A 26,065-nucleotide genomic window follows, 5' to 3' on the forward strand; every position below is an offset into this window, starting at 1 on the left:
CAGTCGGTATGCACCCTTAAAATGCATATGCTTAAACTCTGAAAACTGAAAACTACTTTGCTGTCTCTATCAGCTGCCGTGCAGAAAGGGGACCTGATACTTTACTATCTGTAAGAGTGCAAGAAACTGATGTCGAAATCAGATACGAGAAGGCTTCTTCTAAACTGTTTAAGCTCGACCACATTTCAAAGGATGCTCGTTTGCAGCACATTGCGAGGGTGCATCTGGAATGTCTTTGATAGTTTTCTTAAAGATTTATACTTGGGCAAAATGCAAAGTTGCACTGGTGTGAGAGAGAGAGAGAGAAATGAAAAAAAAATAAGGGGCGATTAGACAAATGGTGGGGGGCACAAAGAGTAACTTTCCACGCTATTCAGTCTTTTAAGGCAACCTGGTGCATGCGCATGGCAATCATTTGGTGCAAGGCATTGTGAAAAAGCACTCACAGCAGCCAGCACAGACAAGATTGTGGGATAGCAGATATGAACAGCTATTCCAATTATATAACCACTGCTTGTGCGCCTATATATATTGTGATGGAAGGCTTTTATTCAAAAGTATGCTTAAACGTTTGCTAGATTCCCTAAGCTGACAAGTTGAATCTCTTCACTTCATCAGCTTCATCTGTATGCAATACTTGCATTTGAGTTGGCTGGAATTTCTGTGTAGAGAGCTATAGATGTCCCTTGTGTGACCACTTGCTCGTGACATCATCAATTTTTGTTATAAGCATGTCCCAATGTTGTCTGCTTAAGTGCGCATAGAATTAGAATAACAGAGCAAGGTCGACTGTTTGTGAGGCAGGGTTGCACACTGCATGGATTTCAAACCTGACACATTAATAATGTCTGTTTGAAGAAAAATTCGTGCCTTGCTTCTACACAATTCTTACCGTCATTCTTTGGGTAACTAGGCTTGAAAACTTGGAAGGGTACAAAGAACGAAACAAAGGCACTGAGTAGCAGCTGTGCCAAGGGAGGAGTTCACGAAACTACCGAAGATGAGAATGAAAAAAAGAAAAAAGAAAAATAGAGGCAAGCAGTCACACACAACCATTAGGTAGAAGGACAGAAATTCACAAACTACAGGCAATTTTGTAATGGCCTGTAATGGCATTTATTGTAATGGCAATTGTTTCTGGTGACAAGTCTTTGTGCACAAGCCGCACTCCACAAGTGTCGAAAGCATGGACTCTTTTAATGGGGCTGCGCACATTGCTGCAAGCATGCGGTCAGCTTGTGTGCACATTAAGCTCGTTCACATCCAAATGATCTACATGAACCCTGCCCCGCAGCACTGGTAGCACAATATAAAGTCCAGTTGTTTCGTTCATCTTGTTCCGATGTTTTGACAGGAGTGTGTTCCTTAATAAGACACATACACAACAAACACTAAGATAACCTGGATTGGCATTTCGCGCAGTTAGTGTACTAAATAGACTAGCTTTATCATAAGCAGGCAATGAGAAAAGCAAGAAATATGAAACTTTCCATGCTAATTCATTGTTTTGCCAATTAATCAAGATTACATAGTGTTCACGACTAAGCATAGACTCAACCTCGATACTTTAAGGTACATTTTTTAAACACAACCCAAACACTTGAACACAACAAATTTACGACATTTGGCTGTTCTACAATAAACAAGAAAATTTACAAACTTCAACCTGGCTTTTCTCTGCCTTTGACTTCGCTGAGCTAAACAAATTCAAATTGGATTTTAAAGAAACCACTCTGTCAGAGTAAAGTAAGTTGGTGTTTGTCTATAGTGCATCTATGGTATCCACTCTAGTAAAGACCCATTTCACATATTTGAAATAGAGGTAATTTTCGCTCATTTGCAGCAAGATGACAGTGCAGATTTGACTGGATGTGCACATTGCTACAGACTTATTAAGCCACAGGTCAATCACAACCGAACAAGCCACAGAACGACACAAGTTTCCTTAAAGTTCACTCAGTTCACATCTAGGTAAGCACACTGTTCACGTTCCCAGGTGAACCTTGCAATGCCCGTGTCACACGAGTGAAACTAATGACATTAAGTGCAAATGACTTAAAACCGCAAAAGCCGCCTGTCTTTTGACATACAGGTCGATGTAACTGTATTATTAAACGTCAGCATCATTAGCAACCTGCTGAATGTCAGAAACTCTCTATTGTTGAAAAATCAGATTTCGTTCGAGAAAATTTTCTTCAATGAATCTGTTCATGCCTTTACGCTGTTCAGCAGCCTTTCCTCCTGAAAAACTGTGACTCCGAATCATAAGCGTGCGCATCCATTTCACACACTTCTGCCACGGCATGGCATGCAGTTAAGCGTACACAGGTATGCTTAACTGCATTAAGCGTACCTGTGTTTTGCCGGCTCTGAACATGATGCCTTGAATAAGCTGAAGGCCTTACTTGGTGTCTAACGCCATTAATCAAGCTTGTGTGACACCGGTATCTAAGGCACACCGCGGTGACGGAACACAGTTCAGGCAGTGCATCCCACAGTGGCACACTTCTAATAGAACTTTGTGAAACTGCACACAACAACAATCCAAAGCTTGGGCACATAACGTTACTCTATTCCGTCCCATTTTCATTCCAGACTTTTCACTAGCCTTCCCTGATTGGTCAAATTGGTGGAAAATTTTCAGGTCGTGCTCATTCTGCCCGTAGATCAAGTAGTGACTCGAAACTGCAAAAACTCGTGATGTCGAAATGACGAGCATGCGGAGATCACAGTAAATTATGTCGAACAAGCTTGAAAATGTGTTGAACAGCTAGTGAGTGTCCCCATTCCAAAGAAGAATAGAAAAGGGTGATGAAAAAAAGAAGAATGGCTTCATGACCATTATATGGCCAATTGTGCACAGATAAATTCACTACAGCTGCTAGCTATGAGTCCCCAGTGCCACAGTAATCAGTCGGCTTCTATTCCTTTCAAAATGGGGTGCTCTTCAGCTATTCAGCTTCAGTTTAACTCAATGTATTAAAGCCCCGTTTGGCACATTAATGCGATGGGACATTTTCGTTGCATCCCGTGACAGGCAAACACAGTGGGCACAGCCTGGAAAATTCTGGCCAATCACTGAGTGGCAATGGAGGACATGGAATAAAACAAGACGAAATACAGCTGCATTATCGGGTCCCTCACATCAACAAGTTGCATGACCTCAAAGTCCTGTCAAAGCAGCGCCACATTTGACAAGACACACGGAGGAAACGTTTGCATATGCACATCTGAAAACACTTGACTGTCCAGAACCACTTCTTCGCTTGCAAAACTGCAGAAAGTGTGCGTCAAAAGCATTACAGTTCAGACGCAATGGCAAACAAAGGTGCGGTATCAAAATTTAGCAAGAAACACTCCGATTCACCCACAGTGATGCCTCATGAATTTGGGGTCATTGGACTTGCGGCATAGAAGGAATGACAGCTACATGTAATGCGAATGGTGCATTGACTCTCATACAAATCAGAACGATAAAAAACACCTTGTGCATGAAACGAAGCTTGTATCACACCTTACAAATCATATAATATACGGACTAGAAACAAGATATGTATAGAAGTTTGCAAATGAAAAAAACAAAAAAACAAAGATGTAATGTGTGCAATCCTGTCAATTATTGAAAAACAATACAAGAGTACTTTAGCCAGTGTATGAATGTTTTACAGCTTATGGAAGACCCAAACATCAAAGATGGCAGCCGAACCTGCGCCATCTTGTGATGACTTATTCAACCATTATGCATCCTGAACTAAACATTCAGTGTTGTGTCATCATTTCTCACGGATGGAAAAAAAATAGACTGTGCGCAAATGACTGTTGCTGATCATGCAGCTAATAAGCATAACATGGCCGGTGCAAACATAGTTTCGCGTTAACTGTCACAATCACAATATAGCGCACCCCCCTCCCCTTTGTTACAGCATGTGCTGTAAACTGAAAACTGTAATGCATGTACAAACAATTCCTCTGAACACTCTTTTTTAAGGGGTCCCTGCAACGATTTTTACAACTGTGTACAAACCCACCGAGCTAATAGCATAAGTGCATCGGATATCATAAACAGACGAATTTAGTGCTCTGTGTAAGTCGTATAATTATCATAATGTTTCAGACACACACACTGTTACAGATTGCTCCGATGAACAAAAGTACACATGACTGTTCAAAGTTTTTTCATCAGTAGTGCTTGAAGCTGTATTGATAAAGTTTCAACAAGTCCATGTTGCTGTGATGTTCATGCTGGCATGACTGTCACAACTGCAACTCCCATGGACATTACCACCAGGGAATCGCCCCTAGAAACTCCTTTAGGAAAAAGCATACCTTTCACGCTACATGCCTCTAGAACATGTATTTAATATTATGGTTGTATGGCATCTCTTTCACACATATCTGCCCCTACACAGTATTAAAAAAATAAAAAAAAAGCTCAGGGGTTGTATTGTGCATGCATTCTTTTCATATTTTATTTCGTCAGTTGTCATTACCTAGAATGGTCTCAATGCCTTCTTGGTTACCAATATCAACCACTCACTGCAATGGGTGAACAGGAATGAATTTGATCAAGGAGAAAAAAGAGTACTCAGATAACATTGCTCTAAATTTTCATGCGTCATACCTTTTAAAACATAAACTGTAACCGCACACCTTCACATGTGATCGTGACAAGCTTCCCAAGATAAGAGCTTGGAATCGTATTTTTTAGATTGCGATCTCTGCTCGGGGAGAGTCAAGTGTGCCAGACACTAGCACCGCTGGACTCCTTGAGTATTTGTTAACAAGGTTTATTTATTATATTTACATAAATGTAGTACAGGCAGCATTCTCTTCACTTTACAGAAAAAAAAAAGACAAAGTGCCGACTGCTTTGTGTGTCGTGGTCAGTACGACAGCTCTTGATGAAACTCTGAATGCATTAACAATTTCACCCACACACACGCTGCACGTCTGTCTTTCTGGATCAGAAATAAAGAGCTTGAACATTTTACGGCCCTTCTCATCACATCACTAAAGCCAGACAGTGATGGGCTCAATAACTCAAGTTAAAGAGATAACACAGAAACTTGAAAATATTAGAGTACTGACTGTTCTCCAGCTTTCACCAATCAGTATGGGTCTTTGCTTTAAGTGAATATGTATAATTATAATGCCCGTGCCAATGTTCTACGCACTTTAAAACAAGCACATTATTATTTTGTTTAACAGATGTCCTGTACACTGCTCTAATGTGCAACTTCGACATTTTTTTTTTCTTCTGTGGCAAAAACCTAAACAAGCATGTCAAAAGGTTTACAACAATGGGAACATGATCTTTTGCCTGAACAGTGTACTACTTGGAAAGAAATATACAAAAACATGTTTAATATGACTGCTAACAGATGAATAATCTGCGAGGCAATAGCCATGGAAGGAGTAAAAAAAAAATTGAGGAGAAGCCCGGACTATCCCACATACATCTAATCTTAAGATTATCATTTATGTACTCATTTATGTGCAAACAACAATGGTTACCTGTAATTTTTTTCCTACATTTCGTGCGTTACACCATGTATTCTAGTTTACGTATCGTAGTCATTTAGTTATACTAGTACATGAATTTCATGCTGAATGACCGTAGTTGTCTTTTAATTTCTGTACAGCTGTCTGGTTTTGTTCTGTTGATAATGCAAATAACCTTTTCCATATTTCTTAATGGTGCATAGGTATCTATACTTCAATTCATTAGTCTGTTTAGTTATCCACTATTTTGCACACGCATACAATTTGCAGAAGGTCGTGTATTCGGTCAAGCCTAGTAGCTTATTTTCTGCAGTCCCAAACATGCGATTATGATTGATTCAAGTAATCTAGTCACACATCACAGGACGCCTTTTTGCTTCCAGTACGTCCTCAGTCAGTGCAGCCCAAGACATTCCTGGCACCGATACAGGAAAGACCGGATAGATAAAAGTCGCCATTGTGATACTTCGAAGAAAGTTATGTCAGGGCATCTCCTCAGCTATCATATCATCCCCTTCCTCCACGGTGAAAGCTACGTACATCTCAGTTTGATCTGGCTTATGAACACTACTAAAGCCTAGGAGTGCAAACGACTGCACGTAACAGGGGAGCGAGACAATTGCCGAAGCTCCAAAAATAAAATGCCATCTTCCGAAGGTCAGTGTAGAAAAACACAGTGGCGCCGCTGCGACCCATGACAATCGCGGCGTTGCGGTTCCAGATTGTTTTTGAGCTTTGTCGGCCGGCTTCTCTTAGCAGCTGACCAGCAGCTGTGAGTCACCAGTGCGTGGAATGACTAGACTGGAAAACAATTCACTACGAACGCCAATAAGTGATTGAAAGCGGCGCATCTCAAAAACGCGTAGCAGACATTGCAGTTCGGTACCATTTCAGTGGCAGCCGTATGTCATGAATATAAATGCAGACGCTTTGTGGCAAACGGATTTTGGCGGCATCGTGGCGGTGATTAGAGAATGACCAAAAGAAATGTATAATATGTTCCATTACATGAATACCGAACAGGTATAGTGGTTACATTGATATTGGCAAGGAACACTTAATATTTTATATATTATGTGAGATGACTTGTTCTATCTATATGCCAATTGAAAATTGAGGTTTGAGTGTATTATGCTAATGGGCTTGCAAACATTCGAACGCTCACATCAGCCAGGAAACAGTCAACAATCGGTAGCCAAAATATTAAGGCCTTGAGTGCTATTGAGTTGTTTTAAAGCATGTAAAAGAAAGGGTATGGTAGCTACAGCTAGCAATGTCAGCAGTATTATGCTTTGATGTGAGCAGTAAAATCATACAAGTCATTAGATCTGGCTACGAAATGGTTGTTGTAGCAAAAGCCGATGACAGTGTTGTAAGCCTATGTACAATCTTCTATCAATGAAACATAATGCCAAGTGCGAAGTCCTGAGCAAAAATTTGGATAGTCACTCATTTCCCATGATGAAATTTTTAACTTAAGTGTGGCTATCACATCCCATTCGCTATCGTGAGAAGCTTGCATGTTTAATGGCGATTCAATGCGTGAAAGAGGTCTCTGATTTCACAGCGTTCACTTGTGACAGCAGGTTCGACATCTCTAAAAGCACTGCCTAAGGCAGTTGTGTGCAGTTCATCATGAATGTGACAAAGTTGTGAAGGATTATCAGATGCTGCTGCCACAAAGGGAATGAAATGTGAACTGTTCCAAAGCAGGTTTTATTAGGCCTAAGTTGATATTGCAAAAACGTCTCGCCAATGACGATAAAATGTGTTTTGCAACAGTCGTAATGTTGACACACAAGTGCTGGCACTTAGTGGCCTATTAGAAGGCCATGTCACATTGTAGCATTTTCTGTCGCTGTCTTCTGTCGACACAATAACTGGGAATAATGTAGTCAACTGGTATGTGCGCAGTGTGATCACAAGGTTACCTGCTCTCACAGCGAATGCAGCGACATAAGCATAGTTGACACCCTGTAAGCCATCATGCAAGCTGATCACTGCACAACACAACTTAGTTCAACCAGTAGAAAATAAGTGCACAGGCCTCATTATGCAATTCACTGCAAACTGAGCATTAGTGAAAGTGGTGCACTGATTACTGGGCGTTAATTTCGTTGAAGTTGCTCATTTGACTGCACATATTTGGCTCTACTGCACGAACGCCAGTAGGAACTGCACATGCCTCAGCGTAACACTCTTGCGATAAACTGCGAAGATTATGGTGTGCTTGAATTTTGCATTACCTCTACTGACACTTCATTTTCTCCGGTTAAACGTTAGTCAGATGTTAACAGACCGCATGGTCTGATTGTGATAGCACGTCTGAAAACAGAAGTTTGTGCATAGCTTGTTAGGCTTGCTGCAATGGTTGGGCACATACAGTTGCGACTGCTGATAATTCCCTTCCAGGAGAAAAAATGAAAAAATTGGGGCAAGCGTTACAGGTACTGATCAATAAATGAGCACACAACTGCAGTTTGCATTACAGTAGCATTGCTTATAAGTTATGCAGTGAGCATTTTGTAAACGGACGGAATCATGTCAGGGACAACATACTTTCGCTGCCCAGGATTTCTGTAGTGCTGCCCAACCAGTGCTGTGCTTCCATGCAGCTGCATTATTATTTGTGCATGGCTTGCAGCATGAAAACCAAACAAATCTTTTTTTACTTTCAGTAACACCACAGTGAGGTGCGTGTTGTTGTGACATCATGGCAAGCCATGGCAAGATCATGGCAGATCATCATGGCAAGTCATGGCAAGACTATCAATCTATATACCGCAGAGACCAAAAATTAAAGAGAGAAAAAGGACATGCACCATGTCGAAAATAATACATATGTAATCATAATGCAAATATATTAGTCATTTTTCAAGATGAAGGGGTTCATCGCTGCAGTTGTGGTGCACGCACTAACTGCAGCAAATAATTTTCCCATAAATTCAAAGCTTGACGCACCTGCTGCTAAAACATCTCCATGCTAGCTGCATTCTGTTAAATGCATGCAAAAGATACCCGTCAGTTTGTGCCGTGGCGTGCGAGTGCACCAGAACTTTTGCAGAAGCTAGTGGTGCTTCATTTTGTCGTGTACAGCGTGCAGTATAGTACGATCACCTCGTTTAGCAAACTAATAATACAGATTCAACGAGTCTTTCGAGAGTGTTGTCACAGTGCTCTGATTTGCTGTATTACAGCATTACAGACATTACAGACAATAGTAGTGTTACAGACCCAAGTAGCGTTATTCTGACTTCATTAACACTGCTATATATTAGTGTGCTTATTTTGAAGATATGGATTACTTATAAACTCTGAAACTTCGCAGCACTGCTAAGAAACAATCGCTCGAATGTGTCATAGGATTTGTTCATAGGTGAAACTAAAGAGGCTAGCTCGTTTCACTTCATTATGATCCCATGCACTAGTTGAACGAGTAACATCAAGCTCACAAGAAATAACACATGGTCATGATTGCAGCAGCATAAATATTTAAATTAGAATGATTGACAATGCCAATTTTACAGCAGAAACGTGCGTCACAAGATTTTTCTGAACTTTCAGTAATCCTCGGGAGCACAGCTCTCAAGGAACAGAGCCTAAATTCTTAGCTTTCTGCCACTGTGTACCCGAGTATCATTAATGTACTACAATGCCAAGTACCTTATCTCGTGATCCTACTTCTCACCTAATAGGCTCGTTGAACAATCTCCGGTGGCTAACAACACTGACTCGACTGCAGTCTTTGAGGAATGTTTTCTCAGCCAGTGCTCACAACCGTAAAAGCACAGCAAACTCCTGGGCTGCCAGCAGACCATTCGAGCAGCACAGAAAACATAATGCGCTCACCATCATTTTCAAACAACTGAATTTGGCGTGACGTGGATTTTTAACCAATCAACTATGCCTGCTTTCGTGCCTACTGAAAGGCCTCAAAATGCAATGTCTGCAACACGTCGTGGCGCATGAGATTGAAGAATGCGTAGTTTCCGTCTCTCTAGACTCGCCGCGCTTTGTGCCCTCGTGCTTTGATGGCTCCCAGCCGGCTGCATTTGATCCGGAGGATGCGACGAAGATGCGGTCGCAGTGTCGGACTAGGAAAACACGGTCGACTAGTCTTCAACGCCTGCCCGACGAGCAGAGGCTAGAAGGTAAGCAGGGGCTCGCGTCGGATGTCCAGAAGATCTGCGACAGAGGCACGGCAATACCAGACGGTTGCACGCACGTGTGGTCACCAAACACTGTACTACACACTACGCTCTAAAAAGAAAGGGCATATGGGGGGTGACTTTCTGACGTAACAATAGTCGTCTATCCTGCATGCTTTTCGTTGTGTTATCGCTGCCCACACAGTACTTCTATGTCATCAATGGCGTGCCCGTTATTAGCGTGGCACAGCATTTTTGCTATGAAAATAGCGAGCGCACGGTTTTTGAGAAAGGGAACGCAAGCTAGGCGGATGACAATTATTGTTGTGTGGCAGAAAGATGCCTCAAATGTGCCCCCTATTTTTTTTTGGAGGGTAAAAAAGGTGTATCTGGGGCATTTTGCTACCACACAATTTTCATATATCTTGCTCGCATTTCAGTTCTTTGAAACACAGTGGCCGCTACTTCCCTATCAAGAATGCTGTCATATGCACTCTATTTGTGACATGGATGCACAGGGTGTGCAATGATAATGCATAGAAAGGCAAGATGACAATTATTGTGGTGTCAGAAAGACACCCCAAATATGCCCTTTTTCTTTAGGGTGTAAGAAAAAAGGGTGCATCTGAGGCATCCCTCTCCTTTCTGCTCAAAAGAAGCAAACTGCCTCTTCATCCTGGACCATATCTAATACTACTAAAATCGTGGCAAACAAGTCATCGGCATGACGAATCCTTAACTCCTTTTAGCATCAAAACGAATTCTTTCAAATATTCTTTCTTCGCTCGCACCACCCCTGAACGGAATAGTTTGCTTCCTACATCTCTACATAGCACTGACTCAATTTCTCAGATAACATAATGACTTCGATGTACTTACTCCAATGCTCATCTGTGTGTATTATTCATTATTCTGTGGCTTAGCTTTACGTGACATGTTGTATAGTTTGTTTGTGCAAACTTATATTGTTTTCAATGTTTATTTCATTTTTGTTCTTCTTACACAATGCCCCTCCTGCATGGACCCTTTGCATGCCAGCAGTATTTCTGTAAATAAATAAATAAATAAATAAATAAATAAATAAATAAACGAACAAATACAGCACTAATTGTCATTTGTCTTGCTTGCATTTTTAATCTGTAATACTCAGTAACTGATACTTTCTTAAGAAAGAATTCTATGTCTTGCTGATAGTGTGAATATGCTGCCTGTGGTCCACAGACAGTGGGAGCATGGTTATAATGCAAGAAAAAGACACAGAAGATACATGACGATAATTGTTGAGGACAAGATGCGCTAAAAAGGGTGTAAAACACTTTTTTGAATGTAGCATAAGTAGCGGCACAACTAATAACCAGCAAAAACACTTGACGTGGACACATGGACATGGACATGGACACATGTTGCATGTCACTGCTAGACATAAAGAGACGTTAAAGAGAAATTGCGAAATGCAAATTGAGTCAGTAGACTGCTTTTTAATTAGCGGAGCAGCCAAGCGCATTTCTGCAAGAAGAAACTCGATGCACCAAGAAAACATGCCAGGCCGTGGTGCCCTGAACTTTCTGCGCAAGAAAACCAATAATGGCCTGGTAAGAGCTGGCATACATGCGTGTTTAGTGGTGTGAGAATTTTATTCTAAAAGTTATCATTTTATGTTGGTTTTACCAGACTAGAAGAGTACAGCGAGTGGCTGGAGTGGCAACAAAGAAAAAAACAGCGAGCATTTTTGCCCAAAACAGGAAAGAAATGAGAGTGGTGGTAGAACAAAACCTCATTAACTCGTACTTCATGGACACAAAAAAAATGTCCAAATTAAGCGAATACCGAATTACCAAGAGTATAAAAAAACAATAAACAAATGTCTGTTACATCTGTTTATTTGCTGCATGAATACTAAAATGGCGTTCTTATTGTGCATAAGCAGTGTAAAGCTGCAATTCTTGTCATCCCACGAATTGCTTCACAATTTGAATGTGGCATGAGACCCCGTATTTTAATTAATCCGAAAGATGCTCTGCAGCCGTCCCCATGTACCGCCATGGCCGGCAACACATCGTTTATCCAATGTATTGTACCAGACAAGTTATATGCCAGAAAGCGGGCCATGGCTAAAATGTGCTTCATTTTAAACAGCTTTCATGTTTCAGTTTTGTGACATTGTGCGTGTGCATTGCACCTAGTCACAATTGTAGCTAATACATGTCGCACCTGCTGCGGAAGGAACTGTGGCTGCTAATGACACAATCATAAACACCGTCCGTGCAGTTCTGAAGGCACTCATGCAGCTTTCGACACACTGTCTATTTTCTGTCTATTGTCTATTTCCCTTTCTTAACAGTGTAAAAATGAAACTACTGAGCGCCGCATCTGCTGCAGACCAAACCATGATCGCTAGCCGCGCGATCACAGAGTCCATGCAGTTTTGAAGGTGCACACCGTGTACATGCGCTGAATCAAGAGAAAACTTCTGTTTGTCAGTCACCATTCATGCAATCATAGATGGTGACCGACTACGCAGTTCTGAAGGCCTGCAGACAATGTGGTGTCACACAGGCGATGGTAAACCCAAATAGGCACGGAGTGTTCTGTGGATGGTGACTGTGGATGGTGACCACACCTTTCTGAAGGCCCACAGCAGTTTCGGTAGCTCACAAATGCCGTTTTCACTCCTTTGTGTCACACATTTGTGGCACTTCATGCTTGACGTGCTCCGAGGAGCATCCAAATTAACCAAGTTACCACGAAACATGACCGAATTAACGAGAGTTTGATGCCGTTACACAATACACATACTTGCTGAGACCAGAGAACACGTCCCAATTATTCAATTTTCTGAATTAACTCTTTCGTTACCACGCCTATTCAAATCGATCACCGGTGATCGACGAAAAAAGCTGCCGATTTCGACGCGTTAAAAATTTTTCCCGTGCATGCTGCAGCATCTCGCGTTTAGTTCTGGGACTGCTCTTCTACAATCCGTTTAAATTTTCCCGCTCTGACGACCTTGCGATTTTTGACGGAGTTTTTCGCGAACGAATGCGCATGTGTTACTGGAAAAGGGGGCGTGGCTGCCACACTCGGGAAAAAAATGCGCAGCTCATGTTTGTGCTCCGTCATTATCAACATTTTGGTATCAAACGATTCCTAAGAAGTCAATTATCAAATTGTGTCGTCAGTTTTGCGAAATAATAAATTTTGGCTGTGATAATTACATAAAAACGACACCTGCTACTCACTAGCGAGCTTTGCTTCCGAGTTTGCGCAATATTATTCAAATACAGCTCGTTTCTGAAGGTCCGTCGCGTCTCTAACTTGTTGATCTGGCCTTTTTAGCCAGTTTGCAGCAGTTTTGGTTTCGTTTCTCTTTATCTACGCGAGAGGGGCGCATCGGGCGTTAGCGTCGGCGCGCGCGGCAATCTCTCGGCCGCTCCCATGGCGTCGTCAACCCGCGGGTCTGCGTCGCGGGAAAAACGTTCCGCTCGAAAGCGTGCTCAACCAGCTCACGAATTTAGTGAAGCTGAGTCGAGCTATGAGTCCGAAGACGACACCAGCTCATCTTCAAGCGCTGACAGCGACGATGCTTCGAGCCAGCCCAGGCCATCCTCAGCTGTGTACCGATAAGTTTCCTTTTCGGCCTTGAGCAGTCGGAAGCGCTTATCTGCCGATCTCGGTGCACGACCTTTGAGATGTCCTGGTTATCTGCAGGATACGCACAGCGCTTGGACAGGATGTGCTGCCGCCGGCAGCCAGAAAGCTTCAATTTTCACCAAAAAGGCCGCCCGGCGCGCATCTCGGCCCGGCACACCGGAGCAGCGCAAAACGTTACACGACGGCGCACGATTATTTTTTCCTGTTTTTCACAGCAGAGGTCACCAGGACCATCTGCGAAAATGCCAACAAATATGCTTGGATGCAGATCTTGGGCCTTCTGACGTATGCCGAAAAAGATGCCGACGTATGCCAAAAAAAGTGCAGCACCACCCCAAAAAGATGCCGAAAAGGAAAAACTGCCGCAAGTGCTATGAGGAACGCAAAGTTGAAAAAAAAAAAAAACGGACGTTCTTTGTGAAACTTGTGGCTTCTACCCGTGCTTCATGAAAACCAGAAGCTGCTTCACCGCATGGCACGAGCGGTGAAGCAGTTTTCGGTCTGCAGTATTTTTGATCTGTGTGAGAAATGGCTTTATGCAGATTGTTTATTTTTCTTTTAGAATATTCCTCGATCATTTCCCTTCAAAATGTATATTTTGAATTTTGTTTGTTCGTTATATTTTTGTAGATATTGTGTTTTGTTTGTACTGTTTTTCTCAAGTTCCTGCAAAAGTGGTAGATTTCAGATTTTTTATAAGTTTTGTAACAACTTCTTTGTTTTGAAACTTGTGTTATCTATAAAGAGCAATTCATTATGCACAATTTGGTGCGCTGCAATGTTACCTAGAGCATTATTTATACTAGCAATAAATTTATTCCTCAGACCTATAAAAAATGGCCATTTTCATGCGGTAACGAAAGAGTTAATGGGGGTTGAATTAACGAGCTTTTACTGTACTCACTATTCACTATTTTTCTGTTCAGACTTTTAATTATATTGATCATCTAGGGCCGAAGAACATTCTTGTAATGCCTTGCCTCTATTGGAATGCAGCTGCCATCAAGAATTGAAACCAGGACTCTGTGTTCAGAAGCTGAACTTCACAGGGAGCCGCTGCTGTGGCACATTGTTACGTTGCTTGGCTGCTGACTTGAAAGATGCGGGTTTGACCCCAGCTGCAGTGGTCGTATGTCGATGGAGGTGAAATGCTAGCGGCTCGCATACTGTGTGATGTCGGTGCACATTAAAGAATCCCAGGGGGGTCAAAATTATCCGAAGCCCTCCACTACGGCGTCTCTCATAGCCTAAGCTGCTTTGAAACCAAACCAAACTAGAACTTCATAGACACAATGCAATCACAAGTGGTTAGCCAATGAATACAACACGTGCAAAAGGAAGAAGTGAAAAAAAAAAAAGAAACATACCGGCCACAATGTGGTGCCATGGTAACGCCACGTACGTCAGCATGGTGTCCAAGAGGCCCTCGTTCCTGTTACCACCGACCGGCACACAGTCCTCTCCGCAAAGAGCTAGGCAAAAGGAAAAGCGACACACACACTGCTTGGGAGAGAGGAACAACCATTTACGTACGGTCACACAAAAGGTCTTTGCAACATAATGACGACGTTCGTGTTCTGCTTGATGCTTCCTGCGGGCCTCTCTCTCTTGAACACTCATTTTATGCCCTTCATTTCGTACTCCATACTTGGTTCATTTGACAATTTCTTCACTTCCTTACATCCTGTTCCTTCAATTTTCTGTTGCCAAATCCTTTCCTTCTTGCCCATTATACCCATGGGCACATATTTAACCCTTTGTGGTCCGTTGTCGAGCAGGGCCTGACAATGCAACAAGGCCGCAGTGGTCCGTGATTGGGAACTGCCCGACAAGTTCTTGCATGGTTTATTCACGGGCTAGTTTTCTCGCTACACTATGCACCATCTGTAAAAGAGTAAGATAACTTGGTTTACTTGAGCTTTGAGACTTTTAGTTGCAGACCAGAATGAATGGAAGGTGGGAAGAGGTTTCGGACTGCAAAGGGTTAATGGCCCATATTCCTGTCTCCTTGGCAAGATAGCAGCGGCTAGTGCCTGCAAAATGGCGGGACCTGACAAACTTCCCCTTGCAAACAGCTGCAGCACCAAAAACAATGTCATCATACGGGCAATGGCATCAAATATAGAGCCAATATATCCCAACATTGCACGAACACTGGGTCAGCTTCCTGCACTGCCCAGGAAGACCATTAAAGCTGGATATGAGAACAACACTGCGATGGTGGAAATGACAAGCGTACCATCTCTGAGGTCGTCGGCTTCGAGCTCTTCCCCGGTTCCACACTGGTCGATGCCCTGCCGTTCCGATCGACACCGATGCAGTGGTCCCGGGTTTGGCGGCGGCACCAGGCCGGGCTCTGAACTTCGGCGCCATGGACTGCAGGGCCACTCCTGCCGAGAATCACGACTATTGTTTCCCACGATGCAACACCAGTGCAAGTCGCAAGTCCTTTTTAACCAGGTGTAAGGTGGCAGATGAACGCAAACAAAAAACCGACAAGTACAAGCACACATTTTTTTCCTGTTTATTTAGGCTTGCCTTTCCTTGGCTGAGCACAGACGTGCAGTGGCTCAGCTATCACATTTCATTATGAACACATTTTTGTGACCAGTGGCCTTCAAACTTGTCAAACAAACGGACTAACATCTTTAGCTTCTGAACACTTCTTGAAAATACATCTTTGAACCTTCCACATTCAGTTACAGTGACTAATAAAAACTTGAAAATGTGCTACAAATTTTAGAAGGCAGCTCAGCCTTGCTGGTTTTCAGAGAAAAGGCTATGACACTCATAACATACTAGTCACATAATACGGTGAGCACAATTGATACAACAGAAAAAACTTTCAAGAGAAGCAATTGTGCAAAACAGAAAAGAAAAACAGGCAACTACGCAGTCTAACCTAGAAACAACAAAGTTAGATCAGACAGAAAAATATCTTTGCAATATCTGATTTTCATTATAAATCTACATTCACTACAGACTGATATCACTGAGAAAAATTTTTGAAGTCTAAATCTATTTGTATTTGATAATGAATAATAGCTCTACAAGTAAGATCAATTTCCATCATGCATTATAAACAGGAAGGAGTGCTTGCAGCTCCATACAACACATGTATTAAAGGGACACCGACGCAAAAAATTATTTGTCTTGTATTATAGTGAATTACCCTCCCACAATAGCAAAAACATCACTCTTGCTGTGACAAGACATTTAAAAAGCCTGCACGAGGCAAAAAAAAAAAAACGAGTTGTGCTGCCTTTTTGATGTTTTCTGCACCAGCGCACTGTTAAATCACAAATATCGATGGTGTCTCCTACAGCCCACACTGCCTATAATAATTGTCCACCTGCAAATATGGATTATGTCAAACTGGATTCCAAGGAAGCCAGAGAGTTGACATGGCAGGTTCTGGCAACTTTTATCAAGCCAACATGGCCAAAATACAAGAAAGTGCTTTTAAATACATGATACTGCCACGTGGTTGTGAATGCGAAGAAGGCTGCAGCAATACTGGGAAATACAGAACGCTTTATTTGGGCGAACTTGTGCCTGGCAAATGAAAAATTGGGGGACCGTTAAAGGCCAACTCCGGCGATTTTTCGAGGTAGATGGATCTCAATGAAATTTGCTGGGTACGTTCCTTTGCACGTTTCCGTCATGTATGCCAAATTACATGCTTGAGACATACGCAGGTTGTTTGCAAATGAATTTTAAAGATTGTCTGCAAACGCCCTCCTGGCTTCCCACAATTATTGGCAACATTGCGTCTATGACGTCAGTATTGGGAAGGCGGCGGAAGTGACGCAGCCGAGGGCACCGCTAACTTCGGCGCTTCAGCCGCTACAGCGAGCGTCTGCTGTGCACAAGGCGACAGACAGCGTTGGTTTGGCCGGCGCTTCACTGGTCGTGCCGGCTGTCACAGTTTTCATACTCCGCGCCGGCGTGACTGGCATGCCTTGCACGACCTCCGGTTCGTTTGTAACAACGTCTACGTCACACATAGACAGTACACTCGCTTGGGTTTCGGTTTCGGTGTTGCGCTTTTTTGCTTATTTAAAATTATTCTCCAATTTGCCAAGTATTTCTGCTATCGGGCCCGTAACAGGAGTGTCTCAGGAACATAAAAGCACCATTACATTGACATGGCCAAAAAATCGCCGGAGTTGGCCTTTAAGCTTCACTTTTAAGAGCTGAACGCTGTTGGACCTCTAAGCCTTCCAACTGCGGCGGGGTTAACGTCGAGCCAAAAACACGTCTTGCAAGATGAACCGCTTTAATGGAACTAGCAAAAAAAAGGAAAAGAAGAGGGCGAGCCAGCGCTGCTACGTGAGCACGCGTCAGCTCGTGAGGAGCGTCCATAATGATGATGTTTGGTCATCTGTAGACGAATGACGAAGAAAAGGAAGTCACAACAGTCTCCCGCGCCAACAGATGACGTTAGTTGGCTTCCAACGGGTAAAGTAGCTGTACGGGCCGCTTCACAACAGAGCCGTCGGGCAAGCACAAAGAGCAGGTCCTGACAATGCTGTCGCGTCCGCTGATCAGTTCCTCTATGCGGGCCAAACTCCACAGTTGCCTTGGAAGCTGTTTATCCCCGAGTAGAACTACGTTGCCTTTCTTCAAAGAGTCATTTCTTTTGGCTTGGTTGGATGTAAAGTTCCTGAGTTCATTAAGGTACTCTTTATACCAACGAGACCAAAATGCTTGCAAATCATCTTCTCGCTTGCTCCAAAGTTTCTTCAGTGCATCGTTGGTAGACTCGGTGTTGATTTTCGGTTCGTAATGTGGTAGCGTTGTCAGTCTCCTACCAACGAGAAAATCTGCTGCAGATAGGGGGTACGGTTCATCCACGTCGTTGAACACGTAAGTCAAAGGTCGAGAATTCACCACGGCCTCCACTTCTGTTAGTAGAGTAACTAGCTCTGTCCGACTGACAAGCCGTCGCCCAAGCATCTTCTTCAAGCAGGATTTTACAGAACGAACGAGTCTCTCGTAGAACCCGCCCCACCAAGGAGCGCTCGGGCAAATGAATTTCCATTGGATCTTCGAGGAGGAAAAGAAGGCGAGTACGTCGGGGTGTCTTATCGTTCGCCAAAGCTTCTGTAGGTCCTTGGACGCTTTGACGAATGTTCGTGCATTGTCGCTGTAGATAGTGTGACAGAGGCCCCGCCGTGATACGAATCTCCGTAGGGCGCAAAGAAAATTCACTGTGGTCAAGTCTTCAACCAGTTCCAAGTGAACAGCTCTTGTCACCGCACACGTAAAAAGAGCGATATAGGAGCGCTCGTGGGGATGCCCTTTGATGTATAGTGGCCCCACAAAGTCAACTCCACTCACGAGGAACGGAGGGGCTTGAGTAGCACGATCCTGAGGCATACAAGGTGAAGATTGCTCAACAGGTTTACTCTGTAGGCGTTGACAGATGACACACCGTCTTTTCGTTTTCTTCACAGACTGTCGTGCTTGAAGAATCCAAAATCGTTCTCGAACTTGAGTCAGAGTGTCTCGAACTCCCCCGTGGAAGACCTTTGCGTGAGCATGATTGATTATCAGCTTACTGAGGTGTGAGTCTTTTGGTAGGAGGATGGGATGGCGAGAACTGTACGAGTCGTCAGCCCTGGGAGCTTTTCCTTGTATCCGAAGAAGCCCGTTTTCGTCTATGAACAGTCTAAAATGTCCAAGTGGACTTTGTAAAGGGAGCGGTTTCTTGCTCGCGACACAGTCTGCTTCTTTACCAAAGTGAGATCTCTGTTCCTCTCGAAGCAAATAGCACTCCACTTGCTGAATTTCCTCAGCAGACAGCTCCCCAGACCTATCATTTCCTTCTTCAACCTTTTGGCATAACGGAAGACCCATGCCGTTACTCTTAAAAGTTTGGTGAGGCTGCTGAATCGTTCAATTTCAATCAGCGATGGCAGCAATGGTCTCGTATTAACAGCATGGGTACTGACCTTTAGTTCTGTCTCAGCTGCCTCGAGCTTTCCGTTTTCAATGTCAATCCTTCTCCCGTACACAGGCCAGCACGTATCAGACATTGCAAGCCATCTAGGTCCAAACCACCACAACTGCGACTGGCTCAGTTTGAGTGCAGACAAGCCTCGAGTGAGCAAATCGGCGGGGTTTTCTTTTCCAGGACAAAATCGCCATCTGGTATACTCAGTCAAAGTTCTGATTTCTTGCGTCCGGTTCCGCACAAACTCCTTCCAGGTAACGGGATCCTTGTTAATCCAGCAAAGTGTGATTTCTTGCGTCCGGTTCCGCACAAACTCCTTCCAGGTAACGGGATCCTTGTTAATCCAGCAAAGTGTAATCTGGGAATCGGACCAAAATGTTGCTTCACCAATTCCAAGGTCGCAATTCTTCACGATGTAGGCGTACATTCGGGCTGCAAGCAATGCTGCCATCAATTGCAGCCTCGCTAGAGTGACCGTCTTTAACGGCGCAACTCTGGTCTTTGCCATCAGTAGCATAGTCCGGACGGTGCCACTGTAGTCGGCCGTACGAAGGTAAGCTGCAGCCCCATATGCCGACTCACTTGCGTCAGAAAAGATGTGGAGTGCTTCCTTTTGGTAAGGGCCTTCTCCGCCTGCCGCTAGGAACCTTGGAATGCTGAGGTCACTAAGCATGGTTATCTCCTTGCTCCATTTCAGCGAGACAGCAGACAATTTGGGTGGCAATGTCTCATCCCAGTCGAGGTTTTCCTTCCATAGATCTTGTAAGAAAATTTTCGCCCGTACTAAGGAAGGTGAAAGAAACCCCAAAGGGTCGTAGATTCTTGCAACAGCCTGAAGCACAAAGCGTTTTGTAATCCGATGCTCCTGTATGAACTGGAGGATATCCTGGGCCTTGAACGAAAAGGTATCCGTCTTCTTGTTCCAATGAAGTCACAGTACTTTCAGAGGTCCAGAAGGTGAGCAAAGAGATTTTTCCTGTGAAGTGATTCCTTGTTCGAAGGCGGCAGATACTAGAGGATCGTTGCTGGCCCACTTGTGAATGTTCATGGAAGCTTGCCTGAAGATCTCAATTATTTCTTTGTGCATCTGGATAGCTTCTTCAGCGGTGTCGGCTCCAATCAGAAGATCGTCCATATATATGGAGCTTTGCAATCGTCGAGCTGTCACAGGATAGAGGGTTTCTACGGACCTGAAATGGTGTTTCAACGTAGCAGTCAGTAAGAAAGGACTTGAAGTAGCTCCGAAGGGCACTCTAGTCATTCTCCAAACTTCTATTTCCGGCATTGGGCTGTTCACTTGTGGGGAAGTTTTGAACCACAAAAAGCGGAGCGCATCTCTCTCTGGTTCTCTCAGGCCAATCTGTAGGAACGCCTTCTCGACATCGGCATTCATCGCTACCTTGTAGCGTCGGAAACGAAGCAGTAGGGTCACTACGTCAGGATTTAGATTTGGGCCAGCTTCCAGGTTATCATTCAAGGACTTTGAACCAGATTCGTGAGAGGATGCGTCGAATACGATGCGTACTTTCGTAGTAGATCGGTCTTCTCGTATTACAGCTCGATGTGGCATATAATACAGGGGTCCAAGTGGATGCTCTTCTGTTTCCGGTACTCTTTCAGCAGATCTTTCATCGAGGTACAGTCTAATAGTCTCATCGTATCTTTTCAAGAGCTCGCTGTCCTTGTTAAGTTTCTTCATCAAACTATGCAGACGTTTGGTTGCAACTGCATAGTTCTCTGCCAAGTCGACCCTTTCCTTCCACGGTAGCGCGACTTCGTACCGATTGTCTTTCTTCTTGATGTTGTTCTCGAAGTTTTCCAGCACTGAATCGGCGACCTTCGTTTCTTTGTGTTCGGCCTTGATCCCGATACTTTCAAGATCCCAAAACCGAGTCAGAAGTTTCGAGATGTCTTCCTCTGTCACCGTGGCTCGAAGGACTACGACACTGGCACTCTGTATTACGTTGGTTGTAGCAGACAACGGCCCTTGAACAGTCCATCCCAGTCTTGTCTCGACAGCTTTCAGCTTTTCGTGCACAGGCTTCACGGTACCAGTTACTAGATCCCAATAATAGTCTGAACCAATGAGGACCGCAATCTGTTTGTCTTCACTCCTTGCAGAGAGAGAGCTTGCGTATCCAATTGCATCTTGTTCATTTCTCTCAAAACGTTTTCTTCTGGTACCGGAATGCATTCACTGCATATTGTGTCCACCACCAGCGCATCGATTGAAATCGGAATTTCCTCTTTCGCAGGGAGAATCGATACTCGCACCCTCTGCATGGTTTTCCGCGCGTTTTCACCACCGAACACGCCTACGGTCAACGTCTCCTCTTCTATTACTTCGCAGCCAAGTCTTTGGGAAGCTTTCGCCGTAATGAAGCTCCGCTGACTTCCGCCATGGAAAAGGACTCGGTAGCGACCAGATGCTTTGGTTCCTGATATGGTGGCCGTCAGAGTCTGCAGCATTACGACTGAGCTTGGCTGCTTGGAGATTAGATTTACCGATGCAGATAGCACCTTCTCCTTGTCGCTTCTGATCTCTCCCGATGCGCAAACGGATGTTGCGTGCCTTCTCGCACACTTTCCACATTTCAGCCGGCTTCTGCAATCTTTCGCCAAATGGTCCTGCTTTAGACAACGGAAGCATCTTCCGGCTTTGGTAAGCATCTCCTTTTTGAGCGAGAGGCTGATCTCCTTTTTATCACAAACTTCAGCAGAATGCTTTTCGGAACGGCAAAACAGGCACTTCTGCGGACTACTAGCTGAGCTTTGTAGAGCAGCTGTCGTGGAAACGTCTCGTGGATGGCTGGGCTTTAATCCTCCTTTCTTTGGTGTGCGACGACTTCTGTGTATCTCTTGTTCGGCCACAGCTTCCCGACAAGTCAGTTGAAGGTCGAAGAATTCCAAAAGCATTTGAAGCTCGTTATCTTCTGTATTCGAAGAAGCTGCAGCTGATGATGATGCCTTGCGCGCCTCGTGAAACCTAAGTACCATGTCAGTCGGGAGAACTCTTAACAGGATTTCTCGCAGCATGGTGCAATAAGTTGTCGAGTTCGTGCCAAGCGCCTTGAGGCTTCGAATATGAACCTGTACTTTGTCGTACAGTTTCCTCAGCTGATGGACGTCTGCTGATGATGACACCGGTTTGAGATCCAGCAAACCTTGTAGATGATCTTGAACGATGATCTGTTCATCTCCAAAACGTTTCTTTAAAATTTCAATGGCGTCTGCATAGCACTCTTCCGTAGCTTGCAATCCCGATATAGCTGAGGCGGCTGCTCCGGTCACCAGACTGCTCAAGTAGTTGAGCTTGTCAGCTGTGCTCAGCTCGCTGTTGTCGTGAACTGCTGATGTAAACTGGGTCCAAAATCGCGGCCACTGTCTGCGGTTCCCGTCAAATTTTAGGAGTTCTAGCTGCGGAAGCTTGCTCTTGCCGGTAGGTAACGGGCGAATAACGTTAGTAGGGCCTGGGGTTGAAGGCGACAGACATTCATTCAGTTTGACGCGTAGGTTCGCTGTCAGGGTAACAACCTTGTCACGGTATTTTCCAGCGTCTAACGTCTCGCTGTCTAACAGGTCGTCTGGCGTCTCTTCAAAAATCGCCTCATCAACTTTCTCTATCTGTCCGTAAAAGGAGCTGATTCGATCGAGGAGTACACTTACAGTAGCTTTCGTGACCTCTCGATTCTCTCGCAAGTTGCCTTCCGCCTCGGCCAACAGGACATCGAGTTGAGACCGCAGGCTGTTGCGTCGTCTAAGCTGTCGTTCCATTCTGTCGCACGCAGTCGGGGAATCTCGCCGAGTCGCAGGCGCCGCGTCTTCTTAGCTTTCGCGGCTCCGTGCGTCGATGATGTCAGCGGTGTCTAAAGGTCCCGGGTTTTCGGCACCATGTGTTGGACCTCTAAGCCTTCCAACTGCGGCGCGGTTAACATCGAGCCAAAAACACGTCTTGCTAGATGAACCGCTTTAATGGAACTAGAAAAAAAAAAAAGAGGGCGAGCCAGCGCTGCCACGTGAGCACGCGTCAGCTCGTGAGGAGCATCCATAATGATGATGTTTGGTCATCTGTAGACGAATGACGAAGACAAGGAAGTCACAACAAACGCGATAGCGAAATCTGGTCCCCAGTGCGCACTTCAACCACTAAGTGCATACTTATTAATGTGTGTTGTTACACACAGACGCACACAGACGCACACGCTATGTATCTATAGTAATGGTACAGGCACTGGTACAGGTTTTCAATGTAAAGCACTTCCCTGTGCTAGAATCTAGACATATTTCTCAGAATGCCTCACAGATGGCAGCACATTATCTAATGTTTGCTGTTTGCTTGATCAACGCCTCCTCTAGAAAGGAGCATGGCCTCCGAGGTGGCGGGGAACCGCGCGCCCGTCATTTTCGAGGCCATAAAAGGAGACGTTGGCTTGATATGTTTTCCGCTAGATGGACATAGTTGTCCATTTTTTGTAGCTGTTTGAAAGTTGGTGTGTGTTTTTAGCAGCGATGGCTGCACTATCCCAGCTTTTTTTGATGCATGGCGTTGCACAAAAAACGTAGTTTGATGGCCTCGTCAATGCACCTACAAATCGCCAAATGGGCTCATTTTCGTCGTGACACCTGCCGAACAAAATGCGTTAAGGAGACTCCTTCCACTACATGGCATTTATGTACTGTTTTTTCCCGAAGCAGTTGCAAGTAGCATTGTGGTCTTGTGGTAGGACACCTGCTTGCCACGCAAACGGCCCGGGTTCGATCCTCAATTGAACCTAAGATTTTTATTGTTTATTTTATTTGCATCTTTCTCGATTTTTCGGTCACGGACGATTTTTCGCTCACAAGCGACGTAGCAACGCTGATACCGATGGCGGCATTTCTGCGAAAGAGCTCTCTAACGCTATCGCGTTAAAAGTCAACGTACAAGCGATTCACACTGTACACTAACAGTGGCGAGAACAGTTGTCAGCCGTCGATGAATCTGATCAGCGGCAAGGCGTGCCGGCATTTATACATGCGGCATCAAAGGTTCAATGCTCATTGTTGGTGACCGTGTTAGTTCCCCAATAATCTCTACTGCTCGCGTTGCGCGCTCAAGCTTATCAAAACAATCCAAAACAATCGGGAATGTTCTAAATTCTGGCACAACGCATGGTTATACGTGCGACGAGTCGGTTACATGAAAGCGCGCATGGCGATATTGTACTGACATATGTTCTAGGGGTTTCAACACAAAAACTGAGAACACAGAACTTTGACCATTACTCTCGCTTCAAATAATGAACTTATGTAGAATTCAACAACATTTACAGACTCCCAAGAAACATTCGGTAAGTATAAACTGTAGGAATGAGCGAATAGTAAATTTCAGGTTCGAGGCGAATAGTGAATTGGTCAAATAACTTTGAATCGAATAGTACAGATAGTATATATCACATATTATAAAGAAAAATGAGCATTTTTGTCATGACCCAACTAACTTGTACAATATTTTGAAAGGGGCCCTGCAACACTTTTCCAAGCAATCATGGAATGGGTTCAGTCAAGGAGTTCATTGCCTCATGAATTGACCACTGCAATAATTTTTAGAATCTATCAAGTACGAGCGGAGTATTAAGGATTTGCCTCACGTTTTCTCTCTCCTTTCGTACCAGCAAGGATGCTGAAAGCTACGCAGAAGGGGGGGAGAGGATGACAAGGGGGCAAGAAGATACATCCGTTGACATGCGCGCGTCATGACCTTCAGCACTTTTTTTCTTGTTTTTTCTTTGAACGCGCGGCTTACTCTCAGTGTGATCGCAAGCGAGTGCGTGGGCACATTGGCAAATGAGCCAATGGCCGTGGACTTTGTGCTTATGGCACAGTCATTTGGGTTTATGGCATCATTTGTCAAAAGAAGAGCGAGCAATTTCTAGCTGACTTTGAGAATTAATTGTAAATTTCAGGCCGCGTGCTGCACTGTGATGTCTGGATCACATGTTCTCAGGAGCCTCGACTACTGATCGGCAGCGTTTTCTGACCATGCTGGAAAAGTGTTGCAGGGTCCCTTTAAGAATTGTTACTAGGCATGTGCAAACATCACCTTTAGGTTCAAAGAAACGTGGAAGCAACTTTGAAAAGTACTAGCAGGATTTGAATAACAGTAGGGTGCAAGTTATGAGCAGTAAAATACGCAACGTTTTAAAATTTCCTATACTTAGCTCATATCGCAAAGACACAAAGTCACTCGTGTTTCGCTATTTCATCAAATTTTCCACCATCCAATGCTTCATGATGACATTATACTCTGACTTCAGAAAACTTCAAACCATGTTGATCATCGGAATAAGGTAGGAATTGCATCATGTTACACTAAAACGTTCAGTCATTCATTCCCTGTACATCTCAGGACTGAAGCCACATTCCCTCAAGTACAACCATCACTGACAGCAAGCTTTTCCACGAAACATTAGCTAACAATGTATAACCAGGAGAATTATCTGTTACTTGTGGTCACTGCACCTGTTTGTTCTGTATACATCATTCATTGTAACCACTCCCCTCTTTGATGACATTTGGTCCCGAAGGTATTATAAGTAAATAAATAAAATAAATAAGCTCGTATAACAGGCTTTTAAACATTAAAAAAATTAATCGATGTGCAGGTGACAAGCACATTTAGCCTTGAAGTGTGGCTTTGTGGCAGTGCAGATTTCCCTTGGATAGGTGGTTTCCCAGCATAGCAGCGTCACGCAGCAGTGAAACCACTTTTTCAGAGGGGTTACATGCAGTCAAATATATGTATATTTGCTCATTTCGAATGCTT

The 26,065-nt window shown here is 44.1% G+C and overlaps 1 protein-coding gene across 1 annotated transcript in view; it reads right to left on the reverse strand.

Moving 5' to 3' along the window:
• Window positions 1–7,980: 7,980 nt before the first annotated feature.
• Window positions 7,981–26,065, reverse strand: part of LOC119382075 (uncharacterized protein KIAA0930 homolog) — a 29,304-nt gene continuing 11,219 nt past the window's right edge. Inside the window, exons 6-8 of the mRNA XM_037652172.2 lie at window positions 15,541–15,691; window positions 14,669–14,773; window positions 7,981–9,687 (exon numbers count right to left, since the gene is read on the reverse strand). Of these exons, the coding sequence (XP_037508100.1) occupies window positions 9,647–9,687; window positions 14,669–14,773; window positions 15,541–15,691 (297 nt within the window). The 3' untranslated portion in view covers window positions 7,981–9,646. The remainder of the gene's footprint in view (window positions 9,688–14,668; window positions 14,774–15,540; window positions 15,692–26,065) is intronic.

Source organism: Rhipicephalus sanguineus, chromosome 2 (genome assembly GCF_013339695.2).
Source record: "Rhipicephalus sanguineus isolate Rsan-2018 chromosome 2, BIME_Rsan_1.4, whole genome shotgun sequence".
Classification (NCBI taxonomy): domain Eukaryota; kingdom Metazoa; phylum Arthropoda; class Arachnida; order Ixodida; family Ixodidae; genus Rhipicephalus; species Rhipicephalus sanguineus.